General features: G+C 39.1%; 1 protein-coding gene across 2 annotated transcripts in view; it reads left to right on the forward strand.

Moving 5' to 3' along the window:
* kiaa0586 (KIAA0586 ortholog) overlaps positions 1 to 13,541 on the forward strand; it is a 490,003-nt gene that overhangs the window by 332,167 nt on the left and 144,295 nt on the right. For both annotated transcript variants that reach the window (XM_048537548.2, XM_048537549.2), the window contains exons 18-19: positions 1,628 to 1,812; positions 4,439 to 4,555. In XM_048537548.2, coding sequence (XP_048393505.1) covers positions 1,628 to 1,812; positions 4,439 to 4,555 — 302 coding nt within the window. The remainder of the gene's footprint in view (positions 1 to 1,627; positions 1,813 to 4,438; positions 4,556 to 13,541) is intronic.

Consider the following 13,541-nt stretch of genomic DNA (forward strand, 5'->3'; position numbering starts at 1 on the left):
ATTGCCCTCTGGTCCTGGACTCTCCCACAATGGAAAATAACCTCTCCACATCTATCCTGTCAAATCCTTTCACAAACCTTTATGTTTCAATAGATCACCACTCAGTTTTGTAAACTCCAATGAGTAGAAGCACAAACCAGCAAACTCTCCTCCAAACAGGGATCAGCCTAATGAACCCACTCTGGACTGTTGTCAGTGCTGTATAATTTTCCTTAGATATGGGTATGAAGACAACTCACAGTACTTGAACAGGATCGGCTTAGTGTCTTATATAGTTATAGCAAGACCTCTTTATTTTATACTACATTTCCTTTGAAATAAAGGCCAGCTGTTTATTTACTTTCCCTGTCATCCGCTGAATATGAATGCTTCTTTTTTGTGATTCGTGCATTAAGGCCTGAGCTGCATTTTTCTCCATTTAAATAATATTCGGAGCTTCTATTCTTAATGCCAAAGTACATAACCTCACATTATGCTACGTTATATTCCATCTACTCAGCTTTTGCCCTCTTACTCAACGTGTGTTTCCCCCTCAGCAGAGTCATTGTGTCATCCTCACTAATGGCATTCCCAACTATTTTTGTACCATCAACAAATATCACAACAATGCATTGACCTCCTATATCTAAATCTTTAATATGTTATAAATAATTGTGACTCCAGCACTGACCTTGATACAGTTTACTATCCTGAAAATTTTCCTTTTGTCTCAACTCTCTGTCTACTATTGGTTAGCCAATCCTCTATCCGTGCTACTATACTACCCCTATGGATAGTATGGCCTCAGCTTATTAACTAGCTTAATGTGTGGTACCTTATTGAATGGCTTTTGAAGATTTAAATATGTTTTATCTTCTGGCTCCCCTTTATCTCTCCTACTTGTTAATGCTCGATGAATTCTAATTAATTTGTTGGGCACAATTTGAACTTTAGGAAGCCATGCTGACTGCTTGATTTTATTATGTATTTCTAAGTGCTCTACTCTTACCCCTTTTATGATAGACTGTAGCATTTTCCCAATGACTGTTGAATCAACTAGTGTACTCAGTGCATCATAGCCAAAATTGACGATCTTAACACAAACATGGATCATTCTTTCTGTGCAAGGCACTTTATATTTTATATTCACAGTTGGCACTCAGAAGAACAGACGTGAAAGCACCTACCAGATTCCAAGAGTATGTGACATTAGCTATTAGTTTATCTTCAAAGTTTTCCAATTTTAAAATCAGATTTTTTTGATGTAGAAAACCCTGCATTATCACTGAGTAAAATATTGAGATTGCTGTTCTGGATCTGGGAGCATTTAGTTACTTTTTTGTTAGTGTAAAGGAAACTCAGCAGTAGGTTTGCATATTCAGCTCTAATATGTTCTGGTGTATACTGAAGCAAAGCAAGATGAGTCCTCCTCCAAGAGATTTCTCGTATTAGTTACAGCAGAGCTCCAACCAAAATCACGACACCTTTATTTTTGCTGTTCTAACTAGATGCAAACATGGAATACATTACCAAGTTCTGTTACCTGTGAGCTTAATAACCAGTTTAGAATTAAAACATGACATCAATATGAATCAGTATGGGTACTTCCTTGTCATCTTCATCAATAACCTTTCCTTTTCATTTCTAGGTGAACCACGGATTGATGACCGTGTTCCACAAGCAGCAGATTTGATTATCAGCAGTGCACCCTCCGTCATACCCATCTCAGCTCCCTCATCTCCTCCAAAACAAGAGCTTCAAGGGAAAAAATCCAACATTGCTGTTGTACACATGAAATCTGAAAAGAGGGACCCAGTCAAGTTAACTGTACAGGTATGGCACCAAAGAAGGTAACTAGTGACTGGCACTGGTTGGGAGATCCATCTGTATAGCTTTCAAGACTCTTTGCTGAAATAAATCTGAGTGGTAATCTAGGGGATCGAGGGAGACCTAGTGAGGTGTATGAGAGAACAGGTGCACAGAGCAGCAGATCAAAAAGGGATATGACCAGAAAAAGGTCGAGAACTATTTGAAATACCCCTTTTTTATCTGTACATCTTTAACATAACATTTCTACTCTACAATTTAGTCCTTCTGGAGATTACTCTCAGTGCTTATTCTTTTACATTTTTATGGCGTTATTAAACTTAGCAGTACTTTCAACTTGTTTTTCTGTACCCTCTGATCCTTCTTGCTTTTCTCATCCATTTAAACACTTTCACTTTGAATTTCACGGAGTCAGGGCACCCCTTGGAGAGTCGAAAATGGCGTTTGGAACCCAATTCTGGGATTCCCAATGCATCCCTGGTTTTTTTTTTTGATTTTCAGGAATTCCTTTCAAAGGTTAGTTTGAATCATGAATTCACATTCTGAACTCCTGACTTGACTAGCCCAATTACACAGATAGACATATTCTAGTCATCAGTGATTTTCAAAGAGTTGGACTAGCTTTTCATAGAATCATGCTTTACAGCAAGAACCATAATCTGCATGAAGGAATTTCTTGAGAGGTTCAGAAGATGCCAACCTACCCTTTTCTCCATTTCAGAGTTTTGGGTGATTAGGTGACCGAAGTCTAATGCTGGATTGGCTGGGGCAGGTGGTGTTTGAGTAGGTGGGCAGGTAGGATGTCCATACTTTCCTACATTCCTTCCATTGTTTGTACATTTGGACCTGGTGGAAATACTTGAGACTGTTCTCACTTCCATGAATGCCTCTTCTCCAGCTTGGGTGGTCTTGGGAAAGAGATTACCACAAGTTGGTGTGGATATTGCATTTTTTTCAGGCACCCTTTGAGGATGTTCTTGCAGCATTTTCTCTTCCTTCCTTGTAAGCACTTGACAACTTAGCTCCCCAATTCAATCCCCATGGACTTTCAAGCCACCCAGAACTAGGATATGCCTCTACTCAAGTTCCCTGCCAAGCTCAATGCTTCAATGCTCAGTCACTCACTGGATACTGTATAAAACAATGAAGTCTAGTGATAATATAATGCGTAAAATTTCCTGTTGTAGGTACCCTACTAAGACCTACTACAAGCCTCCCTTCACTGGTCAGTATATGCCTTGGGATTTCTGTATTTGGCATGTTACAAGATTACCTTTGTGAATAGAACTCTAACCATCTGCTTATCATGTAAGCAATATGTTAAACTAGGGTATATTTAAACTATTCTTCATGATAATGGCTGCCTTGGTCAAACCATCAGCTGCTGTATATCCTGCAGACTCATTAACTATTCAATTGCCACTGTGTTTGGCCCCCAAGTTTTACCTTAGATTACCCTGGAAGGAGAAGGTGTCTGAAAACTTTGAGCAACGAGTAAGGCCAACCATTTTGCCAGTTTACAGCAAAATCATGACTGGTATTCTCTATTAACAAGATGCAGCTATCAAGCCTAAAAGGCATTTTCCCTACAAATATGCACAATGGTATATGATTTTCAGTGTCAGAATGATATCAGATAGGGATAAGGAATTCACACAGACTCCTATACCTACATTGGATATCACAGTGGCTCAGTGGTTAGCACTGCTACCTTACAACACCGGGCACTTGGGTTTGATTCCAGCCCCGGGTGACTGTCTGTGTGGAGTTTGCGCTTTCTCCCTGTGACTGTGTGGATTTCCTCCCACAGTCCAAAGATGTGCAAGTTAGGTAGATTGGTGATGTAGGATTGCCCTGTAGTGTCCATGATATGCAGACTAGGTGGATTGGCCATGGTAACTGTGGGGTTACAGGGATAGGGAGGGAGCTGGATCATTTTCAGATGCTCTTCAGAGGGCTGGTGCAGACTCAGTGGGCTGAATGGCCTCTTTCGGCATTGGAGGATTCTATGATTCTAAGTACTGAGTTGTAAGAATGTAGAACATACTACAGCAGGGAATAGTTGAGACTAATTGGAGACATTTAAGCAGAAGCCATATGAACAGTTAAGGCAGAAAGGAATAGAGTTATATGCTGTTAAAACCAGATATGGCAGGATGGGAGACGTTCATATAGAACATGACTGGAATGGCCTGGTCAGACTGAATAGCCATTTGTTGTGGATATGCTGCGTAATTTTATATAAAATTGTAGGCTTCCACCATTAACCATGAAAACTGCAAAAGGGAGGTTTTCTCGTCTGGTCCACACATGATTTCAGTGCCTTATTATGTGGTTGGCTCTCAATACCCTTCAGCAACTGGGGATGAGCCATAAATACTGCTTTGTCAATGTTGTCCACATCCTAAACACAAATAAAAGAAAAACAGTTTTATTTTTTAAAATCTGCAGTAGCTGTTTAAGAGGTTTAGAAGTATCTTATGCTTAAGTCGTAATTCGGGACTTAATTAACTGGTAAACAAATGCACTCTAATAAATGTCATAGGTACAAACTACGAATCAACTTTGTTAAGAAAAAAAATTATAATTCATTCTTATAATTCATGGTGAAAATAAATTTGTTCATTTTCAGGTACTGCCAAATGTAGATATTGATAGCCTTCCCAGTACCAGTCCTGTACTGAGCCAGAGATCATCAAGCCCTGAGCAGCAGCAGGCTTTGCCCCATCCTGTACAAACTGTGATACAGGTATCTTTGTTTTCATTATGTTTAAATGTTACTGTTTGAAGCAATAACACAGGTCAGCTTGTATAATGTGTGAATCCAGTAGGCTTTTCTTTCTCTTGCCTTTTATAAATATTTCATTAGAATCCAAATTTGGATGGCATTTCACTGAAGAACAAGAGCAGTCACTGATAATAACGGTTTGAAGTTGTCACTTGACAAGCATACTTTGACGAAACAGGAGAGGGTGGTCACACACAGGTCATGTTGGATGCATGTGATAACAGCGTAGCTTTAAGTTTTTAGTAACATTTTGGGAGGCAGTATTTCTTTGGTCAGCTGGCCAAATCCATGAAACCCCGTTACCATGCTTAAATTAATGATATCCAACCTGCCAAATTTTTGCTTGCCCAAAATAGACTGTAGATGCACTTCTCCTCAACATCACTTATCAATGGCTTGAGAAACTTCAGTGCGATTGGGAAGCATCAGTTGGGGTTATGGTATTAAGAACCTTATCTTCTTCATTACCATCTGGAAAATTGTTGAAACTTAACCAGTTAAAACATTACAATCTTAAAAGCACAAATTGGTCTATCTTACTCTTAAAATAGCCTTGAAGAGTTATCTCAAATCAAGGGGGACAAATCTGCCAGTCATAGATCTACTCCTTTTAACCTCACTAATGAGCCAGGTTATATTGTCAAACAGTGGCAAGGGGGCACATGTTCTAGAATTCCTCAAATCTACTTATCTCTGGTTTTGGATAAGTTATGAACTTGATTGTGTAGTTATCCTTCACTTAAAAGAAACAAAAAGTGCAGGTTGGATCAGGAACTCTCCACAAGTACTAAGGTGAACACCAGACAATTAAAATAGATGAAGATGTTATCACTGTCCTCGTGAACAAACACCTTGCCCCTTTGGTGTTGCCAAGAGTGAGAAATATGAAGGTTCAGCAACAATATGCTTGTATGCTTTCATATCCATCTATCATATGTCATGGGCACCTTCTTTGCTATCTTTATGACAGATAATTGTAGTGGGGTCAAAAAATTAACACAGTTCAGTCATTTTAATGTGCCGAACAGCTTCCACTTCTAGATGTTCAAGCTCAATGCCATAGATCAGGTTTAAATGTCACCAAATGCCCTTGGGTGAAAGAAATATGTAAGGAAGTGCTCCTGCAATGAAGGTAATTCTTCCTCCAGATTTCTCAATGAGTGCTTGTGGAAGACCAGACTTCCCCTTCTCTGCAGTTATTGTCCAATTTGCCACAAATACATTTATGTTATACCCTACAATGCACCGAGAAAGTGCTTCTGATTAATTGTTCTGAATCATGAAGTAGAACTGTTTTAAGGTAAGCTTATACAGCACAAATCTAACTTGATTGGGTTTTAGCAGTTTTGAAGAAAGCTATGTGTTTTTTATCCCCTTTTACTGGGAAATGATGTCAAAGCCAAAATTGACATCCAACAAATTCCCATATACCAATATGTACCAAAAATTGAAACAGTATCTCTTGGGTGACACCGTAAAGCTGACATCTTTCTGTTCTTCTGTCAAACTCAGCTTTCTGAAGTAGCTGAAGAATCAAAGGCAACAGGAAAAAAAATATTCTCAGATAATTGTTTATGATCAGTTATGCACCACATATAAGGTGGTAGATGCTAATTCAGGAATAACATTGTGAATATCCAGTTCCTTGTTCATGTGTTTTCGTAAACAATTTTTAGTTTAGGAATTCAAGTTTAACCATGGAAATTTGGAAATACAATTGAAACATTTTGAAGCCAAGTGCACGTAAAAGTTTCGGCTTTTGGCCTTTAAGAGTTAACCATTCGTGTTTAATAGAATCAGAACAGAAGTAATTGTTTTGGAAGTTAGAGCTAAATAATGCTTTATCAGACTGAAAAAGAAATTGTAAATGGAAAATGCTAAACCTTATTGGTCGGAAACAGGGCAGCCCAGAGCATGTTACACTTTTATAGAAATGGGTGGAACTTGAGAAGGAACTTGTTCTCTGGTTTTCAAATTATTTGTTTGATTGCTGGGAGAAGTTAATTGCAGGGTCAAGTTATGAGTCCTAAAGAAAAGTGGTGGCTTCAGGTACCACGGGTTAGCTGAGTCTGAGCAATTCAGGCAAATACCTAAAAGCTATTGATGATTCAGTGCAGCTGAGTGTGGGTTGAAGGAAGACCACAATAGTGTTTGCTTTGTGTAGCTGAGAAATATTGGAGCTTGAAGAAATTCAAAGGATAGTGGCAGTTTAGTGAAATTAACTTTCTCTAAAACAACTGCAGTTGAGCCCTTAAGTAGATGCTGGAGTGCAGTCTCAGGAATTTAGTAGAACACAGTCGAAGGGGGTGTGATTGAACTACCAGAGTGTGAACAGTCATTGAGGCAGTCAGTGAAAGTAACTGTTGAGTGTCTTTCAGGGCTTGATCTATCAAGAAAGAATTGGAAAATCTTGAAAAGAATATGGAGTTTTAATGAGGCTTGGTGACCCACAGTGTCTCTGACACCTGATTGGATCTGTCTTGACTGCATCAGCCGTCTGTGGGATACACAATCACAATTAATCTACTAACATATATTTACTTGCGAGTTTTGAGAAGATTTGTAGCTCAGGTTGAGGTTCTGGATGTGAGTTTGCTCGCTGAGCTGGAAGGTTAGTTTTCAGAAGTTTCGTCACCATTCTGGGTAACATCATCAGTGAGCCTCCGACGAAGCGCTGGTGTTATGTCCCGCTTTCTATTTATCTGGTTAGGTTTCCTTGGGTTGGTGATATCATTTCCTGTTCTTTTTCTCAGGGGATGGTAGATTGGCTCCAAGTCAATGTGTTTGTTGATGGAATTCCGGTTGGAATGCCATGCTTCTAGGAATTCTCGTGCGTGTCTCTGTTTGGCTTGTCCTAGGATGGATGTGTTGTCCCAATCAAAGTGGTGTCCTTCCTCATCTGTATGTAAGGATACGAGTGATAGTGGGTCATGTGGTTTTGTGGCTAGCTGATGTTCATGTATCCTGGTGACTACATTGGACAAACTGGCAGAAACCTAGCCACCAGGATACATGAACATCAGCTAGCCACAAAACCACATGACCCACTATCACTCGTATCCTTACATACAGATGAGGAAGGACACCACTTTGATTGGGACAACACATCCATCCTAGGACAAGCCAAACAGAGAGACACACGAGAATTCCTAGAAGCATGGCATTCCAACCGGAACTCCATCAACAAACACATTGATTTGGAGCCAATCTACCATCCCCTGAGAAAAAGAACAGGAAATGACATCACCAATGCAGGAAATGACATCACCAACCCGAGGAACCCTAACTAGATAAATAGAAAGCGGGACATAACACCAGTGCTTCGTCGGAGGCTCACTGATGCTGTTACCTAGAATGGTGACGTAACGTCTGAAAACTAACCTTCCAGCTCAGCGAGCAAACTCACATCCATATATTTACTTCATGTTAATCCTTCAAGTTAACAGACCCTGTTTTGGGATTGTGACTGTGGACCAACACACCATCTGTCAGTGTGAAATTCAGCAACAAACTACTTCATGTTCGCCCTTGGGGCTTCAAAATTCCTCAAGATTATACATTTAATCACTATGGCTTTTTATCTAATTTTTGCTTTTAATGTTTGCTATTATTTTACTGAGTTCTGGCTTCATTGAAAGTATTTCCTCAATCCACAGATGTTGTTAAAGGGGATACAGAAGCAGAATGCTTCAGGCAAATATGCCAAGATTTTTTTGAAAACATGTCTAAATGTAGTTGTGTCTGGAGGGGAATAAACTTAATAAAGTACTCTGCTCCTTTATTTTATATAGCTTGCTTACAATTTTTAATGATGTGTGAATATGTGGCATTCTGTGCCTTTTTTTCTACTAATGGAAAAATGTATTGCTTTTGAAAGGTCTGTGGTTTCTGGTAGTTCTTAACTGCTGAAATGTAGTTTGGCCTGTAGTAAGTCATTCTTATTTTTGTATATTTTTCTCTCTTTGACTCTTATATATTTTTAAATAGAAATAGTTTAAATGAACAGTGTGCAGATGTTTAAAGTTATTTTACTGTGGCAATTTCAATGCATCAGAGGCTTTCTGAATGTGAGATATAAGAACTGTTTTGAATCAAATCGGCGACACAGGTCTCCATTGAAATTTGAGGAGGAAAGACACTTAGACAAGCAAAATAAAAGCTAAGACTGTTGGTATTTCTTTTTAAAAATATCATTTTGTTCATGGGATTTGGGCGTCATAGCGTAGGCCAGCATTTATTGCCCATGTCTAATTACCCTGGAGGAGATAGTGGTGAGCTACCTTTGCTGAGAAAAGACAATTTGAATAAAAAGCAAAATAAAAATATGCAGATGTTAGAAATTGAAACAAAAATACAAAATGCTGGTAACACTCAGACGGTTAATCAACTTCTGTGGAAATAACAGGCAAGGCAAGTGAGAAAAGCCCTTTTAGACCCATGGGGAATTACTAATTATTCTCCGTATGGAACTAGTTGAGCATGAGTTTCCTTGGTTTTAGGGAATGGCCTGCCCAGCTGGAATTCCAAGATAATAAAATGTGGGGCTGGATGAACACAGCAGGCCAAGCAGCATCTCAGGAGCACAAAAGCTGACGTTTCGGGCCTAGACCCTTCATCACTGATGAAGGGTCTAGGCCCGAAACGTCAGCTTTTGTGCTCCTGAGATGCTGCTTGGCCTGCTGTGTTCATCCAGCCCCACATTTTATTATCTTGGAATCTCCAGCATCTGCAGTTCCCATTATCCCAGCTGGAATTCGCCACCTGAGGCTTTTTGAAACCTGACTCAGGGATGGTCTACAGAACTGCTCTGGGCTGGGACTGGGTTATGTACACTATGAAATACTTGGCTGTATCTTAGTGGCTATATTTTGGTGTTCAACAAAAAAATTCTCTTCCTCTCCAGTCAGGCTTCTTGACTTATCACAGTAAAATTTCGGCTGAACTGTTCAACACAATGCAAAGACCGTTGAAGAAAAAGCAACCAAAGAAAGTAATAGACAAATATACATATGCATGTACATCACTAAAGTGGTGAAATTAAAAACAGGTTACAGTTATGTAGGCATGTGAATAAGATTTACTGAGAAATTTGTTATTGAATTCTCTAAGTTTGCCTATTGTCTTAAACTGTACCTTTCTGAACCATGAAACAATTTGTTTTCTATTTAAATATGCTTTACAGGCCTTGTACTTGTGTGTTTTTCCCTCCCCTGTTCCTTTATCATATTCTTTTTTAAAATGTTGTTCATACTTATTTATATTTATTCCAATTTTGAAGATGGGTCTATAAATGAAATGTTATGCATTATCCGTTCTCTACACTGAAGCTGGGTATTTCAATGCTTGTTTATGCTTTTATTCTTAACCAAATTGAAATTAGCCAGGGAGCATGGTCCAGGTTATTTACTACTTGATGGATCAGTTAATCATTTGGGTGTAACTACAGCCAAAGTGTATTACCTGACGAGAATCATTTGCTGTTATCATATCTGCAGGTTAGAATGGCAGTGGAAAAATTACTGTAGAGTTCATCAAAAGATTACCATCTTGGCATGAGTAATTTCTGTAACTAAACTAGAATGGAAACCTCTGCAAAGTGTCGTTTGTAACATGCATGGAGTTCGTCCTTCATTACATTCGAGTGCTTTATGACTGCAGGCATATTACTTCTCAGCGCCAAGTTTTTGTCCACTCACTTTACCTGACTAGATACCTGACTAAGTTCTTTGTCCCATGCTCACCAATTGCCTTTGTACCTATTTTGTGTCATTTTCAAACTTGGTTTCCATTTTCAAGACCATCTAGGTTATTCATATATATTGTAAATAATTATAGTTGTAGCACTGATTCCTGTGGAAGCTTGCTAGTTACAGGTCACTATTCTGAGAATGCCCCACTTATTGCAACTCTCAACTATTAGTTAGCCAAACCTACCCTCAAAACATGAACTTTTATTAAGTAGCCTTACATGTAATACCTCACTGAATGTGCTTTGGAAATTTAAATGTATTATGTCTATTGATTTCCCTTTTATCTATCCTGCTTGTTACCTCCTCAATGAATTCTAATAAATTTCTCAGGCGCAATTTCCTCCTCATGAGGCTAAATTGACTTTGCTTGTTTAACACATACGACTCCAAGTTATGCCTGCCTATTCTTTGCCCTCGTCAGATCTTAACCGTCATCTCTTTTCTTTCTGGTACCTTGGTTTTTGTAAATGTACCATTTATCTCTTTTGCCCAAATCCAAAAAATTTCATTCCCTTTGCTTCTAATTTCCAACATTCCGTTGTGCTTTATATGGTGTGTCTCTGGTTCATCCCTTCTATTTCTTGACTTCTTTGTCCCCAGTTGCTGGAGATAGATGAAAGACCAGTGTCCATTTTAAGACCGCGAAATTCCGTAACTACTTTGACCATACTTCTTTTCGCTCCACTCAGATTTTCTATATCTCCCATATATTTGTTCTGACAATTACTTCTTTCACACTTGCTTATGAAATGCCATGATTTTTCCTTAACCAAGGATTCGACTGCCACCCAATCCCTTACCCACTGTATTCATTGGAGAGAAGGAGGCTAAGAGGGGATTTAATAGAGACATACAAGATGATCAGAGGATTAGATAGGGTGGACAGTGAGAGTCTTTTTCCAAGGATGGTGACTTCAGCTTGTACAAGGGGACATGGCTACAAATTGAGGGGTGACAGATTTAAGACAAATGTCAGAGGCAGGTTCTTTACTCAGAGAGTGGTAAGGGCGTGGAATGCCTGCCTGCCATTGTAGTTAACTCAGCCACATTAGGGGCATTTAAACAGTCCTTGGATAAGCATATGGATAATGATGGGATAGTGTAGGAGGAGGGGCTTAGATTAGTTCACAGGTCGAGGGCCGAAGGGCCTGTTCTGCGCTGTATTGTTCTATGTTCTATGTACACAGTGGCTGACATGACCTTGACTCTGATAACAAGGTGTAGAGCTGGATGAACATAGCAGGCAAAGCAGCATCAGAAGAGCAGGAAAGCTACGTTTTGTGCCCAGACCCTTTTCTGAAGAAGGGTCTAGGCTTGAAACGTCAGCTTTCCTCCTCCTCTGATGCTGCTTGGCCTGCTGTGTTCATCCAGCTCTACACCTTGTTATCTCAGTTCCTACTATCTCTGACCTTGACTGTGTTTCTGTGTCTCGATCCTGTTCTGACCCATTCAGTTCCATCCTAGATAGCGCTCTTACTTTCTTCATTTTTCACTCTCATCCACTTTCATATTCAACAAAGCATCCTCTGCCTTATCCATCATGATGCCACTATGAAAATACCCTCCTCTTTTCTCGCCATTTTCACATTCCAAACATCCCAGTTTCCACATTCAACCTGAAATGTTAACTCTGCTTTTGACTCCATAGATTCCTAAATTGCTGAGTATTTCCCTTTGCAATTATCTTCCCTTCCTATGGTATCTCTCCATGTAAGTGCAGAAAAAGCATTATCTGCCCTAATATTTCTCCCTTTCCTGTTCTGGGAAACAGCAGTTTATCTGTGCATCTTTCAATCTAATACAGCATGTTCATTGATGAAAATATAATGACTTCTAGTTTGGGGGAACAAACACAGATTAAGTCACTGCATTGTGGAGCACCTCCAGTTTGTCCACATTTGTGACCCAGAGTTTCCAGTTGCCTGCTGTTTTCATTCTCTGACCCACGCCCAGTCTGACCACTCTGCCCTCAGTCTCCTACACTGTTTCAGTATAGTAATTCGTAGAAATTTAAGAAACAACATCTCATCTTTCACTTCATGACTGAACACAACATTGAATTCAACAATTTCACTCCTTAACCTTTGCTATTGTTCCTACTGATTCTGCTATTTCCATTTACATCTCCTCATCTTATTGCTTCTTGTTCCATTGCTAGCTTTCTTCTTGTATCATGATTCATTTTGTCATATAATCTCTTCTGCCTTTCACCCGATGAGACATTTTCCTTCCCTTTTCCTACTTACTTTGCTTCTGTATTTGCCGATAACCTGTGACCTCTCCAATGTTTTCCATTTTTGATGAAAAGTCAACTTGAAATGTTAACTCTGCTTCTGTCTCCATAGATTCCTAACCTGCTGAGTATTTCCAGTGATTTCAGCTTATTTCAGATTTCCAACATCTCAGTGATCCATAACAGTTCAAGAATGCAGATTAATGTTTACAATATGTGCAAACATTTCATTGCAGCACAGGAGCTTTACATAATTATTTTAAAAAAACATTATCAAGCTTTCATCATAGGCAAGTTACACAGACTGAGATCACTGTATGTTGATTCTTCTACAACCTAATAGAAATGCATGTCAATGGTTGTGTATCTTTTCCACTGTTTCTTTTCCTCACCTTTTGTATGTTCTGACTTGTACAAAGATGCAGAGTCAGCTGACAGTACCTCACCTAAGCAGTCATTCTTCATGAGTGAACATAAATTCTGAGCATCTTTCAGCCCATTAAAGTCAATTAATATCTTTCACTCACCAGTCATCCTTACATATATTTTCCTGGCAGAAGTCATAATGATCAGGATTGAACATGTTTAGTTTCCTCTAAAATAACCAGGAAACCCATTTCATTAAATTATACTGTGCAGAAAGATGATACTTTGTCCATCGTGCATGTGACAGAAGTTTTAGCATCCCTATTCCTAATCCGCAAAATCTTAGCTAATAGAACAAGGAATCATAAGGTCTGTTTGATTCTTTGTTATCTTAAAGGAAAGTACATTTATTTTTCCTCGATTTGAGTTCACTGAGCAACCCATGAGAAATGCAGGAGTGTATCTCAGAATACCGAATCAAGACACGCTCAATGTGAAACATGAGCTGTAGGATGAGAAAGATTAGCCATAATAAATCAGAGGTACAATAGACTAATGAAATTTTCAATAATGTACAACGGAACATTGGGGATCGCTC

This window comes from Stegostoma tigrinum, chromosome 10 (genome assembly GCF_030684315.1).
Source record: "Stegostoma tigrinum isolate sSteTig4 chromosome 10, sSteTig4.hap1, whole genome shotgun sequence".
Lineage (NCBI taxonomy): Eukaryota > Metazoa > Chordata > Chondrichthyes > Orectolobiformes > Stegostomatidae > Stegostoma > Stegostoma tigrinum.